At 47.9% G+C, this 18,793-nt stretch overlaps 1 protein-coding gene across 1 annotated transcript in view; it reads left to right on the top strand.

Moving 5' to 3' along the window:
- The window catches only part of grin2ba (glutamate receptor, ionotropic, N-methyl D-aspartate 2B, genome duplicate a), a 122,679-nt gene that overhangs the window by 46,928 nt on the left and 56,958 nt on the right, over positions 1–18,793 (top strand). The window contains exons 2-5 of the mRNA XM_056287867.1: positions 3,545–3,688; positions 4,597–4,867; positions 12,838–13,008; positions 14,540–14,549. Coding sequence (XP_056143842.1) covers positions 3,545–3,688; positions 4,597–4,867; positions 12,838–13,008; positions 14,540–14,549 — 596 coding nt within the window. The remainder of the gene's footprint in view (positions 1–3,544; positions 3,689–4,596; positions 4,868–12,837; positions 13,009–14,539; positions 14,550–18,793) is intronic.

The following is an 18,793-nucleotide window of genomic DNA, read 5'->3' as shown; positions in this document are numbered from 1 at the left end:
TATTGTGTTGATTAGTGGGTTGTTGGTTGTTTACAGTAGCCAGCTCAGTGACGTAAATGGTGGGCCAGAGAGACACTGACCGGCTCAGAGGTGTATTCAACACCTAGCTGTCTGGCTGCCTGCCTGCTTGGCTGGCTGACTCGCCAGACCTTGCTGCCCCCTTTTGGGAATTTAAATACCTGCTAATCGATCACCTTATGCCAACAGGAGCGATAATGTGGCTAGATTAATTGTTGTTGCTGTAAATGAAGAGAGGTGTTTTGTACCGCTTCATTTTGCACAGAATCAGAATCAGAGACACTTTGTCATTTCATTTCATGCACTTGTGCACATGAACTGAAACCAAACATCGTTCCCCCCAGCCCACAGCAGTGCAACACAAAGATAAAAACACATATCCAAAAACTATTGCAAGAACTACAAGAACACATATATCCAAACTAACACATATATCTAAACTAAACAAGAAATATCACTGTCCAGGAGAACGAACGCCAGCCAGGAGGACTGTCGGAACTGCCGGTCTGCATGGGCTAGCAGTTAGCTTAGCCTGCCCCACTTCCTCATCCTGTCAGACCGCCCTCGTGTTTCCTCTTTGGGCGCAGCTCCGGTTAGTGCCATGGTCCTTGGGACGCAGCAGACCAAGCTCCCTCAGTCGATCCAACACTAGCCCTCCCAACCGGACAGCTTCGACACACCTCCCCGCACTCCACACGACGACGCTACAAACACAATCAAGGGTAGGCGAGGCCGCTGCCAGACTGCCCTTGGTGTTATCAGAACTGCCGGTCTGCATGGGCTAGCAGTTAGCTTAGCCTTCCCCGCTTCCGCGTCCTGTCAGACTGTCCTCGGTGTTCCCTCTTTGGGCACAGCTCCAGGCAGGGCTGTAGTCCCTGGGCCCACAGGACGCAGCAGACCAAGCTCTCCCAGCTGATCCAGCACCAGCTCTCCCAGCCATCAAACGAAGACAAACTTAGACGCAGACGTGGACAAAGACACTGCATGGACGGTACCGGGTGAGGCCGCCACAAACGTGAATTTGCGCTGCCATCTTCCCACACCGGAAGCAGAAGCACAGTTTCCTGACCTGCCACTTCTCTCTCAACCCTCTCTACCTCTCTAAATTCTCTCTCTTTCTCTCTCTCTCTCTCTCTCTCTCTCTGTTTTGGGCATCTTGGAGGCTAATGAAAATCCTACAGACCTCTGGATGTCTGAAAATGTGTGCTGGACAGTACATTAATACTGCTCTTAGGAGGAAGACGGAGAAAGAGAGAGAGATGGGGTCGGGGGTGGGGGCAATGGGTGGGTTGGAGAAGTGGGTATTGTATGGCGGATAGGCTGGGGGATAGGAGTCCGAGAGTCTGAAAATTCAATTATAACCATGGCCCTGCAGTAATTCCACTGGTAAAAATGGGCCAGCAGAGTCAGAGAAGAGACGGCTAGAGATGGATGGAGTGCGAAATAGAGAGACGGAGATAAAGAGATAAAAGAAGAGAGAGAAGCAACAGCGATAAGCAGGGTTAAGGCTATGGGGGGGGGGCAGGAAACATGGGGTTCAGTGATGTCACAGAGAACAGTTTAATATGTTATTCAACACGCACTCCCGCAACCAGGAGAACACACAAGAAACAGACGAGCCTATACAACGCACTGCTCTTACAGTGTTGCTAGGCAATACCACGGCATAACGATGTTCATCATTATTTCATGTTACAATTCAGGAACTCATCCTTGGCGTCAAATGTGGTGTTAGATGAAAATGTTGCGTGCTTCATACCACGCGGCGCGCGGCGCCTTATTTCCGATCGCATTATGTACTGAGCAGTTGCCGTCATTACTTTGAAGAGTGTTGGACTGTGCATGCCACATGAGCCCGTGATGCGCCCCACTCAGTGTGCCATCTCCTCCGTGGTACAGCCCTGATCTCATTAATGCAGAAACAAGGTAACGGATCGACCCATATGCCTCCCCTGGGTGGGGGAGGTTAGGCTTTGATGTGGAGCGAAGCACAGAGAGAGTCCCAGGAAGTCGGGGAGATTTCAGCACCCCGCCCGACTTGCCTGGATGACAGCTATGGTTGATTTTACTCAGATGTAGAAACTAACACACTAACACAGTAACAGACATACACACACACACACACACACACACACACACACACACACATGCCCTTTGACACAGATATACGTACAAAACACAATTAAAGGTAATTAAAAAAAGGTATAGAACATTATGTAAATGAACCTTTAGAGAAGAGACAGAATGACCCATCCACCCACCCACCCACCCACCCACCCACCCACGCACTCACACACACACACACACACACACACACACACACACACCCTCTACATCTGTCTGGCTCAATATTCAATTTCAACACTGGTGGAAAGGCACAGGCTTGGATATTGGTCTCTTCGGGGTATTTATTGGGTGTCTGGATTTGACCGGACCGCTATCGTCCTCCAAGATGCCGAGACAACTAGCGGAAACGTTTTGGCCACAAATCCACAAATCGTAGTCTTAAGGTGCAATGTTACATACCTGTTCTCCAGTCTGTGAAAGTTAGTTTAGTTGAAGTGATTTTCTTATGTATAGTGTGTGTAAGAAAGGGATGTCTGGGCGTCAGGGTGGAGTGGCGGTCTATTCCGTTGCCTACCAACACGGAGGATCGGCGGTTCGAATCCCCGTGTTACCTCTGGCTTGGTTAGTTGGGCGTCCCTACAGACACAATTGTGTCTGTGGGTGGGAAGCCGGATGTGAGTACGTGTCCTGGTCGCTGCACTAGTGCCTCCTCTGGTCGGTCAGGGCGCCTGTTCGGGGGGGGCTTGGGGGAAAAGCGTGATCCTCCCACACGCTACATTCCCCCTGGTGAAACTCCTCACTGTCAGATGGAAAGAAGTGGCCGGCGACTCCACGTGTATTGGAGGAGGCATGTGGTAGTCTGAGGAGGTGGAGAAGTGACCGGGACAGCTTGGAAGAGTGGGGTAATTGATGCAGTTAGGGAGAAAAAGGGGGAAATTTTTTTTTTAAAAAATCCCAAAAAAAAGAGAAAAGGATGCCTGTCGCTTTTTATTTTGTAATCGCAATACGCACGTGTCTTGTGACAAATGTGTATTGACAACATTTTTTATCATGCAAAACGCCATTGTCATTCCATTATGATAATAATAAGATTGTGACAAGAAATTGATGAAAATTAGACTCCACAGGGAGCAGTTTTGAGTCCTCGGAAATCTCCCCGGCGACCCCTGTGTATAACTGCATCAAAGCCCTCATAAAGGCGACTAATGAAAGTCGTGACCGGTGTCATTACAAAAGCAGCTCTCTTGTCGCTCGTCTCTGCATATGAGACAATAAACTACCAGAGCAGCTGAATTAGTGTATGTAGTGAATTAGTGCTGTTACGAAATCGCTGATGTCCTTTAACTCGGCTCCTCTGCGTGTGGGGGCAACTAAATTAAAAGTACAGGCCGCTGGTGTTACGTAACCATTAACATATCAGCTGCCCCCGTCCCCTTGCTTGTGTCTCTTGTCGTTTCAGGACGACAACTCCATGTTCTTTCAGTTTGGCCCATCCATCGAGCAGCAGGCGTCGGTGATGCTAAACATCATGGAGGAATACGACTGGTACATCTTCTCCATCGTCACCACATACTACCCCGGTTACCAGGACTTTGTCACCAAGGTATCACACGTACAAGATGTGCACACACAAACACACACACACATGTGATCATAGTGTACTCAAAAAGTGATGAATTACATCATAAGTGATAGCACACAAGATACAACCAGTTCGTCCATCACGTCTTCACTTTCCTCAGCCCCTGGTTCAGATTCACAGCCTGATCTGAACTGAACCAGAAGCTAGCTAAACACGATCCCCAGATGAACCTAGCCGAAAGTTAAAATACAGACACATGGTTGCTGATCAGATATCAGTTTGACTCCCCCTACGGAGAAGCTTACATGTTCTTGTTAGATGACCTGTGGCCCGAGATTGGTATAGCATACTCGGAGCAAAAAAATGGTGCAACGGAGATGTTTTTAATCTTACAACCCTTTGCAATGCTATTGTACTTACTCCCTGACCTTCTTTCCTGTGTGTCTGCAAATGACTGGGTAGATTTATTGAAGTCCCATAGAGGACACACAGGGGCACTCGGGGGGAGAGTGGAAGTCGAGTCTGGAGCAAGTTGATACCAAAACAGTAGGATTAAAACATTACATCCGTATTTCTTTCCAGTATGGTGTCTGCTCAGTTAGACATAGTATATCTAGCCACTGAATGGTGGGGGAAACAGTATTAGTAGCAAAACTCAGTTATGCAAACACGCTCTAGGGATAGGTAACATGGTCCAGAAAGGTCCGTTGTGGGTGCAGGTCTTTGTTCCAACCAAGCAGTTACACACCTGATTGTATTAGTCAACCAATAGTCTTTGAAAAAGGACCTTGATTTGTAGACTTAGTTGTGTAACTCCTTGGTTGGAACAAAGACCTGCACCCACACCGGACCTTTCTGGACCATGTTGCCTATCCCTGCACCAAACAGTCACTGTAATTGTCACCTCTCTGCTCCCATCCTGCGTCCAGATCCGTAGCACCATCGAGAACAGCTTTGTAGGCTGGGAGCTGGAGGAAGTTTTACTGCTTGACATGTCTGTGGACGATGGGGACTCAAAGATTCAGAATCAGCTGAAGAAGCTCCAGAGTCCCGTCATCCTGCTCTACTGCACCAAAGAGGAGGCCAACACCATCTTCGAGGTGGCACACTCTGTCGGGATCACCGGCTATGGCTACACATGGATCGTGCCGTCGCTTGTAGCTGGAGATGCTGTTGTGGTGCCTGCAGAGTTCCCCACAGGTAAGAAGTCAAGATGGGAGACGCACATCTGTTGGACTAATTTTTTTTTAATCTAAAATAAATTACAAAACCACGAGGTCATACATTTTAAGCTTGGGATGCGCCAGTGGGGGCCGAGTCTCAATTCCTTGTAGGATTAGTTCAGAGTTCACTACTGAGCCAGCGATGGTCGTTAACCAGTGGCAGCTGGCCAGTACAGGGCGCTGGGGCACCGCCCCCTTCAAATATCAAGAGAGGAAAATCTACTTAAACATGTTAAATATAATTTAGTTGTATAATGCAAATAATTATGAAATAAAAGTGTTTTTCAGTCTGTGAGCACCTGTCAGCAGCCATTAGATATTGGTTCCAAATGGTATTTGGTTGATTTCTGTCTGAATACATACACTTCCTGGGTGAGGGGCGCCGGCCAAACGATGCCTTATGTAAGCCCTCAAACTTTTGGCGAGAAGGTGACCTGAGGCTGCTGTCTAATTGGTTTCTTCAGATTTTCCATGGGGCGCAGTTCTGTGCACCCCGGACACTCCCACTTTCATTGGCAGTGAATTGGTATTGTTTTTTTTGGGGGGGGTGCAAACCCCCCCCCCAATTGTACTTGGCCAATTACCCCATTCTTCCAAGCTGTGCTGGTCGCTGCTTCACCCCCTCTGCCGATCTGGGGAGGGCTGCAGACTACCACATGTCTCCTCTGATACATGTGGAGTCGCCAGTGAGGAGTTTCACCAGGGGGATGTAGTGCGTGGGAGGATCATGCTATTCCCCCCAGTCCCCCCCCCCTGAACAGGAGTCCCGACCGACCAGAGAAGGCGCTAGTGCAGTGACCAGGACACATACCCATATCTGGCTTCCCACCAGCAGACACCACCAGTTGTGTCTGTGGGCATGCCCGACCAAGCCAGCAGTAACACGGGGATTCGAACCGCCGATCCTCGTGTTGGTAGGCAACAGAATAGACCGCTCTGCTACCCGGATGCCCTGTGAATTGGTATTGTTTAAATGTTTTTTGATCTAATGTGATTGGACAATTCTCATGGCTCTCAATCATGTTCACACCCACCACCATGCCTCGTCTCAACTGTCAATCATCCGTCTACAAACCCTGATAAAATCTGTAGGCTACATTGTCCTTCATAACAACTCTGTGACTGTGTGGACATTAAAGCAGCTGTCAGGTGTGCTGCGCCAAGGTAAATTGCGCCCCCCCCAACATTTTTAGCACCAGCCGCCACTGTCGTTAACCAGCAGAGATTATGGAGGAGAGGTCAGTCTAACATTAGAGAATCAAAACTTGAGCTAAAGTGACAACTAAGGTTGGGTGCATTAGCCACTCGACATGCCCACACAGTTTGCTGAGCACACCCGTCAGACCGCTTTATGCAAAGTGACTCACGCCACTTGGGGAGCGGACATTTTTGGAGAGGCCGGCGCCCGGTGGGAATTAAAACCTTTCCACTTGCTGAGGTCAAATCGTGCTCCTTTAATGGAAATTACACTCACCGAAGTCTTATGACTGGTAGCCACTGATGGAGGGTAAACAAGGTGTCGGCTGGTGTGGATCCAGGCATGTGAGTCTGATCATTTGCTGGCGTTTGTGTTGTCGACTCACAGTTTAGGGGGAGATATATTAAACTGTCTGTACTCAGTGGTTTCAGGGAAACGGTAGCCAGGCGGGAACCCCGGATGCACCGTTCACTAACTGCACCTCAAAACGTTTTTACCTCTGATTCCTTATTATTTACTATGAATGGGAGGTAGGTGTGTGTGTGTATGTGTGTGGCTGTGTGACTATGTGTGGCTGTGTCTATGATTGCGTGTCTGCCTCTGTGTGCATGCATGGGCATGTGTTTTGCATCCGTATGCGTGTGCACGTCTGTGAAATGTGTTAATTTGTGTTAGTTCAAAGTTAATTTGTGCAAGGGAATAATTGGTGTGTGAAATCAAATGGGGTTGTTGTGTGTGCATTTTCGGTGTTTATGTGCATTATGAGCGTATGTGAGTTGTGTATTTGTGAAAACAGCTCGGGTGCTCTGTATGTGTATGTGTGTGTATCTGTCGTTCTGAATACACCCCCCTAATTAGGGTTCCAGTCTATAAAGTTTGATATATTACCAAATAAGTTATGTAAATCATATGATGTATTTGGTCCTGCCAGGGAAAAAATTGTGACCGGCTAATATATTGGCCAAATTATTACAGAGTGAAATTAGCAGAGTGGTTGGAGTGGCATACAACAGTCTCTTACCCCCCCCCCCCCCCCAATTTTTCTCCCCAATTGTATCTGGCCAATTACCCCACTCTTCCAAGCCGCCCCAGTCGCTGCTCTACCCCCTCTGCCGTCCCTGGGAGGGCTGCAGACTACCACATGCCAGGGGGACGTAGTGCGTGGGAGGATCATGCTATTCCCCCCCCCACAGTCTCCCCCCCCCGAACAGGCGCCCCGACCGACCACAGGAGGCGCTGGTGCAGCGACCAGGACACATACCCACATCCAGCTTCCCACCCGCAGACACAGGCAATTGTGTCTGTAGGGACGTCCGACCAAGCCGGCGGTAACACGGGGATTTGAACCGGCGATCCCCATGTTGGTAGGCAACTGAATAGATGGCTACGCTACCCGGACGCCTACACAGCAGTCTCTTAAGGGTCCCATCAAACTGTCACTGAATTAGTCATTCTGGACATTATGACTGCAAAATGTTACTGCACAGTGAACATGATACAAACTGTCAGTATTTGGTTCTTAATAAATTAAATAACAAAACTACTGTATGCACTAATTGAAGTGTAATATACACCGGTATGAAGGCCTCAAGGATCGTGTGTAATTCTGCAAAATTAATGATTACAGTAAACAAATTTGAACATGAATTCATATTTACATGAATAAATCATGTGTATATTGGATTAATTGAGGGCGATTTACAGCAGAACGTTTCATAATATTTGAAACGTTGATGTTCAACACTGCACGCGTATTGGATAATTGCAGACGTTTCACTTTTTGGAGGCTTTCGTTATTCTTTATGCACAGTTGCTCGTACTCCAACAGTAATTGTTTGGGGGGGGGGGGGCGGCATCGTTGATCAAGATGGAAGCAGCCGGCCAGGATGGTGGGAAACTCCGTCATTGCATCAACTCGATGCAATGTAATATTCTGAAATGTCTTAGCTCGGTAGGCATTAGGCGTTCAGATTAAAACCCCCTCAGAGTGTTAGCTGACCTTCATCAAAGAGTTCTAACCACAAAGTCATGGGAAGCGCGCCTCTCGTGGCACTCGGCCGCACCAACTTCCCAGCTAATTTGGAGGGGGAACGAGACTGTGGCGCGGCACGTGCCCGAGCGGTGGTTTGTCCTCGGCTGAAACCAGTGGTCCGGAGTTCATCAGGAGGTGCACGCTGGCTACGGGGCTAATTTGCTTACAAGGTGCGGATAATGCCGTTGCACCACGTGTGTTGAAGAGCCTCCGATTCTCATGGGTAATTCCGCTGATGCCTCCCTTAAGTGGTGCCCTGGGGAGCCATCTCTTCTTCTCCCACTCCCTGCCCACCCCCCCATTCTCTCACCTCTGCGTTTGTTTTTTTTTACCCCTCTCTCACTCCGTCCTCTGTCCTCCCCTCGTTCTCTCTGCTTCTCGGCCGCCTGCCTCTTCGCACTCCTCTCCGTCTTTCTGCCTGCGCCGTTGTTTGACGCTCCCGCTCTATTTCCTCCTCTCTCTCTCTCTCTCTCTCTCTCTCTCTCTCTCTCTCTCTCTCTCTCTATCTCTCTCTCTCTCTCTCTCTCTCTCTCTCTCACTCACCCTGTCCCTCTGTGTATTCTGTCTATTTGTCCCTTTCAGCTCTCGCTCTCTTCCAAACAGCCTCGCTGTCTCCAATCCTCCCTATCGTACTTGCACAGCGCTGACGCACCAGCGCTGCTGCCGTAACCGCTCAATCTGACATCACTGAAAATGATAAGCCGCTCGCAAAAATACCCAATGAAGTGGTGGCGCTGCCATTACCTTCTCCAATCAATTGCATGTATGCATTTATATCTGTCTGGCTGTAACTATATCCTGTCTGTGTGTGTATGCTGTGTGTGTATACTGTGAGAGTATGCTGTTCGAAGAAGGGCTGTACAACCAGTTTGTAGGCCAAAAATAAACACGGGTTTTTATAGCTGTCACGTTGTAGTTCAGCTATAACTTTGCAGGATGTCATTGCTATAATATGTCATGTCAGCTTGTCCCTAGAGATATACGAACACATGCTACCTTTAGCAAAATCTTCCTTAACAAGAGTATGCTCGTATGATAAGTATTATTAGAGATGTGTAGTTCCTGCTTGTCAGAAATCATTACCCAATTCATGTAAGAATCAGAATGTAATCCAGTGTACCATATATGGATGTATTACACTAATACAAATTCCCTACTATAGATGTGGCCCATTTCCCAGCATGACACTGACAAGCAGTATCGGCATATGTGTTACATAATATTTTGGGTAGACCATGTAAAAGTCTTTCTCTAAATCTCTTAAGATATTTGTATTCATTTTTTTATACTGGTGGGCTTTTACAGGTATATACAAGCCCACCCGATCGTCCACTTCTTGAAGGGGTTTGTTAGAAATCCTTCCCAGTAAAAAACCAGCAGGGTAAGTGTGTTAAAAGGAAGGAGTGAGGGGCAGTGAATGAGTGAGCGCTGAGGAAGTGTCAACAGCGGGTGACATTAGATGTGGTCGGGGAGGACCGGAGCTGTCAGGGCTGAAGTCCCGCAAGGGGGTAGGTTTGCCAGCTGCCTGTCTCTTTCTGCCTACTGACGTGGTAGCAAACTGACTGAACGACTGCTCATATTCTGTCAGATGGCCCATTGACTGACTGCCTGTGTGACTGCCTGCTGGACTGACTGTGTGACAGATGGACGGACGAAGACGGACAAAAGCAGAGATGGAGAGAAAGACGGGCACAGACACAGCTATTGCACCTGCAAACAGAAAAATTGCAATGGAGTCAGAGCTGATATGGGAGAGACTAGAGCTCAGTAGCATCCAAAGGACATCATGCAGTCAGATAACTTATCGGCCATTTTCAACAGTCACTAGATTATCAGTAGCCCAAAAATACCTGAATCAGGAATCAGGGACATTTATTTGTCGTTTCATTTCATGCACTTGCGTACATGAAATTAAATGAAATATAATGTCCCCCAGCCCACAGCAGTGCCGCACAAAGACAAAAATACATATCCAACAAGAACACATATATCCAAACTACAAAAAAACTACAAAGACTGCACAACCCCCCCCCACAAAACACACACATATATACACACACACACATATATATATATATACACACACACACACACATATAAACACACACACATATATATATATACACACACACACACATCTCTCTCTCTCTCTCTCTCTCTCTCTCTCTCTCTCTCTCTCTCTCTCTCTCTCTCTCTCTCTCTCTCTCTCTCTCTCTCTCTCTCTCTCTCTCTATATATATATATATATATATACACATCCATCCATCCATCCATCCATCCATTAACCAGACCGGGTCGCAGGGATGCTGGAGCCTATCCCAGCAGTCATTGGGCAGTAGGCACAAAATGCTGCTTGGCATTCCCCTCATCACATTTTCTATCTATTTTCTATATCTTCTAACTCCATATAACTTTTGTTATCCTGTTTTTTTGTTGGTTTTTTTTTTTACATGGTGACACTGGTCACGTGGCTTGGGACCTGGGCTGTTCCGGTGGCGTCTGGACACTGCTTGGCATCCTGCGCATCATATTCTTCATAAATTTTATAAGTCCATTATAATTGTGTGATCCTCTTTCAGTGTTGTATTGTGTAAATTGTGTAAACACAACATCCATTGCACCTTGTCCGTCTTGGGAGAGAGATTCCTCCTCTGTTGCTCTCCGAGGTTTCTTGCTATTTTTTCTCCCTGTTAAATGGGTGGTTTTTTTTTAGGGAGTTGTTCCTTATCCAATGAGAGGGTCTAGGGACAGGATGTTGTGTTGCTGTAAAGCCCCTTGAGGCAAATTTGTAATTTGTGATATTGGGCTATACAAATAAAATTGACTTGACTTGACAAAACACATATATACAAAAAATGCAGATCCAACATATCAACAAAAAATTCCACTGTCCAAGAGAGCGAACGCCAGCCAGGATGACTGTCGGAACTGCTGGTCTGCATGGGCTAGCAGTTAGCTTAGCCTGCCCCGCTTCCACGTCCTGTCAGACCGCCATCAGTGCTTTCTCTTCGGCCGCAACTCTGGGCAGGGGCCGTGGTTCTTGGGCCCAACGGATGCAACAGACCAGGCTCCCCCAACACCAGCTCACCCAGCCAGACACCTTCGACACACCTCCCCGCGCTCCGCATGACAACACCGAAAACACACGTCAATGCCAGGAGAGGCCGCCGCCAGACTGCCCTCGGTGTTATCGGAACTGCCGGTCTGCATGGGCTAGCAGTTAGCTTAGCCTGCCCCGCTTCCGCATCCTGTCAGACCGCCCTCAGTGCTTCCTCTTCAGGTGCAGCTCCGGGCAGGGCCGTGGTCCCTGGGCCCACAGGACACAGCAGACCAAGCTCTCCCAGCCGATCCAGCGTCAGCTCTCCCAGCCAACAAACGAAGACAACTTAGATGGAGACGTGGACAAAGACACTGCATGGACGGTACTGGGTGAGGCCACCGCAAACGTAAGTTCGCGCCGCCATCTTCCCCCACCGGTACTGGGTGATGCCGCCACAAACATGAGTTCGTGCCGCCATCTAAAGACCTACTCATGACCACAACACTACTTTGAACTGCCAGTTCAGTTAGAAAAACCTTGTTGGGGAAATTTAACAAGCAGCACTCCCCTTTCGTGCACCAGCTAGTTTGAGATGCTTTTGAGCAAGGCATCTAATTCCGTACTGCTCCACTGGAGTGGCTGAGTGGCCAAAACTGCGAGACTGCATTCGCAGCTCCTGGGTGCAACAGTGTGTGAATGTGAATCAGGGTGGTGCTGAAATAGAGCGTGCACGCTCAGCAAACCTCTTGGATGAAATATAGGTTAAAAAACGTGGAACCTCCATAGGCAAATATTGTTCCGGGCCCCGGGCGTGCTTAAAATACCCATGGATGAACTCCCTGCTCCACGTCAATCCAGTCCAAAGGCGTGCAAACAAAGAGAGGGAGATGGATGGGGTACAGGAGGACAGAGGGCCAGACAGGTGAAAGGGCTCCGGTGGCTGGGGGGGGGGGGGATAGAGGGGCACAGTTAGTGAAAGGAAGATGTGAAAATAAAACTTATGCGTAGACTGACTGACAAAAATATACCCAATAGACAGATAGACGGACAAGCAAACACACAGACAGTGTACGCGTTCCAGACAGATGTCCGGGGTATGCAAACAGACAGTGCTTTCGACGGACAGATGGACAAACAGCAAGGCGATAGACGATCAGACAGAGAGAAAAGCAGTGCTATTCATCTGCACTCTGACTCATCACATTGTTAAGTGTTCTGGCTCCAAGTGTGTGTGTTCAGAGCTTGTACAGCCTGTACACAGACACACGATCAACTATCTGTCTCTCTTTTTTGTTCTCTCTCGCTCTCTCTCTCTCTCTCTCTCTCTGCCTCTTTCTGATACTCTCTCTGTCTCTGCACCTTTCTGTTGTTATCCACTCCGTATCTCTCTTCAATACACATTTGCTTACTTAACATATCCCTGAGTTATTCTGTCTTTTTTTCTATTTTTATTTCCCTCCCGTCTCCTTATATTTCTTTCCACACTGCCGCTGCCATCTTTAAACGCCGCTCGAAACCTCGACTTCCCCTCTCCCCTCGCTGCATTCAACCCCCTACGTCCGCCGATCAATCTGTTTTTTGTCTTCTTCTCCCTCTCAACCTCTGCCCCTCCCTCTCTACCCTTTTTCTCTCTACCCTTTTGCCAATCTCTCTTCCTCTCCACTTCTTCTACCCTAGGTCTGATCTCGGTGTCCTATGACGAGTGGGACTACGGCCTGGAGGCCCGCGTCCGCGACGGCGTAGCCGTCATCGCCATGGCAACCTCCACCATGATGAAGGACCGCGGGCCTCACACCCTGCTTAAGTCCGAGTGCCACGGAACGCCGGATAAGAAGACCCCTATCTCAGGCAACCCCAACGAAGTGCTCAGGTGAGCGAAGGGTGGTTTTGCACCATGGCGGAAAGAAAAGAGCTCGGAAAAGTGCTCGGATTAAGGTCGATGAGAGATCAGTGCACACACGCTGGCGCACGCACAGGTCAGCATGATTGTGGAGATGCAGGTGCCAGTATGCAGGCCGTCAAACACTCACAAATACACACACACGTGCATTTCCTTCCCACACTCACTGTTATCCCCGTTATGTTTACCCCATGTGATAATAATCCCCCTTGTATATTTTCCGTTTGGAAAAAAAAAAAACAACAGCACACCGACACGCCCAGTTATCCATCTCAGCCGTGGGCATGTTGAGCTAGCTGGTTGTGATGCGGTGCGTTGTGTAGGCAGCACCTTGCTCTGCACGCTGCCTAATTGGTCCCAGTGGCGTTTCAGTCTTCGAACACTGACCTCTGTCGCGCTGCGCTCTGGAGCTCAGCACACTATTATATTCTGGGCCAGTTCCACCTCTCTGCCACTCAGCATGTCTGCTGTAATGTGTGTGTGTGTGTGTGTGTGTGTGTGTGTGTGTGTGTGTGTGTGTGTGTGTGTGTGTGTGTGTGTGTGTGTGTATAATTTGTTCTTATGCTAAAGATCTAGAGACTGAGCGGTGACAGAAAGATGTATTAATGGGTAATATATGTATGGTTGGCACGGTGGCGCAGTGGTTAGCATGGTCACCTCACAGCAACAAGGTCCTGGGTTCGAGCCCCGGGGTAGTCCAACCTTTGGGGTCATCCCGGGTCGTCCTCTGTGTGGAGTTTGCATGTTCTCCCTGTGTCTGCGTGGGTTTCCTCCCACAGTCCAAAGACATGTAGGTCAGGTGAATCGGCCATACTAAATGGTCCCTAGGTATGAGAGTGTGTGTATGTGTGTGTGTGTGTTGGCCCTGTGATGGTCTGACGGCCTGTCGAGGATGTCTCCCCGCCTGCCGCCCAATGACTGCTGGGATAGGCTCCAGCATCCCCACGACCCTGAGAGCAGGATAAGCGGTTCGGATAATGGATGGATGGATATGTATGGTTGCGTGTGAGCGAGAGAGAGAGAGAAAGCGAGACGGACAAGAGTTATGTGTGTTTGTCTGCGTGTCTTAAGGAGACCGGCAGGCAGACATTGGGGACACAAAAGTGGGCTTTACTTGCTGTTGTACCAAAATCCTGTTTCCTCCTTACAATTTGGGGGCATGCTATGTTGGGAATAGTGGCTGCACGGCGGCAGAGACGAGGCTCTGTTGCTATTTCTGCAGCTGCTTTATCACACACACACACACACACACCACACAAACACACACACACACCGAGCACACAGAGGGAACAAGGGTCAAGAAACAGGCTTACCTTTTCAGTGTTGACTTATGGAGAATGGCAGTGACTCATGTTCCTAACTTTTGTAGCGCACATCGCAAAAAAAATGAAGGTCATATAAACGTAAACAACATGAAACGGTAACACAAAGTGAAAGCCCACGCTGAAATGTAAAGTGCATGTCATGGAAATAGTGCAGCTTTGCACATGTCAGAGGCTCACACACACAGTAACACAACCACATGTGCACAGTGCGATCCTTTTTCCTTTGCTCATGCTCCAAGCGATGCCGCGTGCAGCTCTGAGGCGGCTAACCTTTGTTTCCTGTCCCAGTTCAACTCTTCAGATGTCATTTCAGCCCTTTCCTGCTCATCCACGGCCGTTCGAGGCTCCGCGTTTGTCCTCCCGTCTGCCGACCGCTCTGAGAGAGCCGCGGATTTTACCGAGCCTCCTGTCGCCCCAGAAAATAACCCTCTTGCCCCGTCCCTTTCTATCCTGCGCCGGTCTGTTAAGTGCCCCCCTGTTTTGCGTCCCCTCTCTCCCGCTCTGCTGTGTTTAAGGCCGGGGTGAAATCTGCCGTCAGATTGAACTTTTCACATCTAACAGCCGTGAATATGGTGTAATGAGACATTCAGCAGCATTCCTTTTTATTTGTAAGTGACTAGTATTGTGTTTTTTACACATTTTCTCTCAGTTTTTGCTTCAAATATATGGGCGTGGTCTATTCCTCATGAATATTTATGAGTTGACCCTTGCGTGACAAAAGCAGGTAAGGGTTGGCGGTAGAGCTGGGCGATATGTCGAATATCTAAGATATGTTCGATTTGATTTTGTTTGAGATATAGAAGAAGACGACATCGTGAATAATGCGGCGAACTTAATCTGTTCCCTGCAAAAAAATGAAACCTTAACAAGAGAAAGTACCTTGTATTTGGTACAATAAGTCCAATATTGAGTAGAATTATCTTGAATTATCTTATTCCATTGAAAGATAATTTTGCTTATTTCAAGTTTTTTTTCTTGATTTTGGTCAATTTAATCTTGTTTTACGAAAACGGGATTAACGTTTTCTTACTACTATTATTACTACTATTATTTTCGGCTGCTCCCATTAGGGGTCGCCACAGCGGATCATCCCTTTCCATCTCTTCCTGTCCTCTGCATCTTCCTCTGTCACACCAGCCACCCTGCATGTCCTCCCTCACCACATCCATAAACCTCCTCTTTGGCCTTCCTATTCTCCTCTTCCCTGGCAGCTCCATATTCAGCATCCTTCTCCCAATATACCCAGCATCTCTCCTCCACACATGTCCAAGCCATCTCAATCTTGCCTCGTCTCCAAACCGTCCAAACTGAGCGGTCCCTCTAATATAATCGTTCCTAATCCTGTCCTTCTTCATCACTCCCAATGAAAATCGTAGCATCTTCAACTCTGCCACCTCCAGCTCCGCCTCCTGTCTTTTCATCAGTGCCACTGTCTCCAAACCATATAACATAGCTGGTCTCACAACCATCTTGTAAACCTTCCCTTTAACTCTTGCTGGTACCTTTCTGTCGCAAATCACTCCTGACACTCTTCTCCACCCACTCCACCCTGCCTGCACTCTCTTCTTCACCTCTCTTCTGCACTCCCCGTTACTTTGGACAGTTGACCCCAACTATTTAAACTCATTCGCCTTTGTCACCTCTACTCCTTGCATCCTCACCATTCCACTGTCCTCCTTCTCATTCACGCATAGGTATTCCGTCTTGCTCCTACTGACTTTCATTCCTCTTCTCTCCAGTGCATACCTCCACCTCACCAGGCTCTCGTCAACCTGCAACCTGCTCTCACTACAGATCACAATGTCATGCGCAAACATCATAGTCCACTGAGACTCCTGCCTGATCTCATCCGTCAGCCTGTCCATCACCACTGCAAACAAGAAAGGGCTCAGAGCCGATCCTTGATGTAATCCCACCTCCACCTTGAACCCGTCTGTCATTCCAACTGCACACTTCACCATTGTCATGCTTCCCTCATACATATCCTGCACCACACCTACATACTTCTCTGCAGCTCCCAACTTCCTCATACAATACCACACCTCCTCTGTCGGCACCCTGTCGTATGCTTTCTCTAAATCCACAAAGACACAATGTAACTCCTTCTGGCCTTCTCTATACTTCTCAATCAACATTCTCAAAGCAAACATATCACCAAGAGTTGTAAACATATTGAGATTTTTGGGGGGGGGGTTCTCCCTTTTTCTCCCTAATTGTATCTGTTCAATTACCCCACTCCCTGAGCCGTCCCGGTCGCAGCTCCACCCCCTCTGCCCATCCGGGGAGGGCTGCAGACTACCAGATGCCTCCTCCGATACATGTGGAATCGCCAGCCGCTTCTTTTCACCTGACAGTGAGGCGTTTCGCCAGTGGAACTTAGCACATGGGAGGATCATACTTTTCCCCCAGTTCCCCCTCCTCCCTGAACAGGCGCCCCAACCGACCAGAGGAGACACTAGTGCAGTGACCAGGACACACCGACACCTGACTTCCCACCCACAGACATGGCCAATTGTGTCTCTAGGGACGCCTGACCAAGCCGGAGGGAACCACTCCTCATGGTGGTAGGCAACGTAATAGACCACTACGCTACCCGGACACCCCTTGAGATTTTTTTGTTTTGCAAATCGCTGAGCCCTAGTCGGCAGTAATGGTGGGCGGGGTTTCAAAGTTTGATGATTAGTCTGATGGGCTGTATGTAAATGAGTGTCTGATGACATCATCAGTATCAGAAAACTAAAAGATTGGCTGAGAGAAGCTGAACTAGGGGGAGATTTTTGAAAAATAGAGAAATCGAAAACCTGAATTCTACCTTTTATTCTTATAACCAGGTTGCCAACTCTCACGCATCTGGCGTGAGTCTCACCCTTTCAGGCTATGTCTCACACTCTCATGACACCAAGGCAAATCTCACGCCGAAACACTGCGACAGCACCAGAGATGAACAGGCGAACGGAAACGGAAGGTCGCTGGTTTGATCCCTGGCTCCTGTGGAGAGTGTGTCAAAGTGTTCTTGAGCAAGACACTGAACCCTTAACTGCTCCTGATGAGCAGGTTGGCACCTTACCATTTAACGTAAAAGTCTTTCTGGTATAGTAATGGTCAAACAAAGCAAATGACTTTGACTCTCGAAGACAGCTGAGTATTCGAAACCTGGGTCTTTTGTGTGAGTGTTTCCATGGAGACGCATCTTAAATTACTCTGATTGGTGCGCAATGCTTATCTCCATGTTGAACAGCTAGCTAGCTTGCGTTAGCTTTCTGTTAAGTGCACAGCAGGGAAAAAATTAAAGCAATGAATTCCCGTCAGGTTACCAAAGTTGGCCACTCTGTACAATTTATTTTTCAGTTGAAAGAGACAGCACAAAATGCATGATGGTTAAAGCAATAAGTGATGTTTGAGAACAGTAGTGTTTCAATTTCGATCCAACTTTAACCCCCCCCCCTCAGCTTTCCCTCCATTGCCGTGTACATGCTCGTGCTCTTTGTTCTGCCCTGCTGGGCTCCCATACGTCTACTCCCCTCTGTTCCGCTTTACTTCTCTCCTCACCCTCCTTTGTAGCGTTTGATTTGCCTTTGTCTCCCGTCTCTCTCTCTCTTTCCTTTCCTCTCTTCTACCGTGTGCTGGTGTTCTCTTTTCTCCATGCCCCCCCCCCCCGCTCTGCTCCTCCCTGGCCATTGTCTGCGCTGCAGATCCGCCGCTTTATAATCAACTTAGCTGTGTTGTTGATTAGATCAGTTGTGAGCACTGCTAAGATCCTTTGCCCCGCGCTGCCTTAACTAAATCTGTTTGATAATAACCTTTGTCTTCAAGCGCTCAATCAGGGGATTAGCATTTAGCCTACAGTCTATTTACTAGATACTAAACAAATGGTTATGGAGGCTGGCTTTGCTGGATGGATTTGTGGCTGGCTAGATAGATAGATAGATAGATAGATAGATAGATAGATAGATAGATAGATAGATAGATAGATAGATAGATAGATAGATAGATAGATAGATAGATAGATAGATAGATAGATAGATAGATAGATAGATAGATAGATAGATAGATAGATAGATAGATGGACACACCCGGTGACATGGATGAGTCCCTAGTCGAACTGTAGTATGAAAGAATAGAAAAATTGACCTGCTGTGCACATCTCGGCGTGGTGGCCATGCATTAGCTCTCATCTAGCTCAGAATATATCTGACCTAAATGTATGATTAATTATGACGCGATTATATATCGCACAGAGCGCAAGTCCAATACTTTCAGTTGCTTTTGTTGTTCGTAGTGGCTATTTATTTTGTTAAGCTGGAAGAGTTAGACATCTGCGAGACTTTCACTTTTCCACTAAATTTAGTCCAGGTTTAGCGTAGCTGATACATACCATATAGATAGCTTTTAAACGTTTAATCAACAT

Source organism: Lampris incognitus, chromosome 10 (genome assembly GCF_029633865.1).
Source record: "Lampris incognitus isolate fLamInc1 chromosome 10, fLamInc1.hap2, whole genome shotgun sequence".
Classification (NCBI taxonomy): domain Eukaryota; kingdom Metazoa; phylum Chordata; class Actinopteri; order Lampriformes; family Lampridae; genus Lampris; species Lampris incognitus.
The sequence above is the reverse complement of the archived record's forward strand: the minus strand, read 5'-3'. Positions and strand labels throughout refer to the sequence as shown.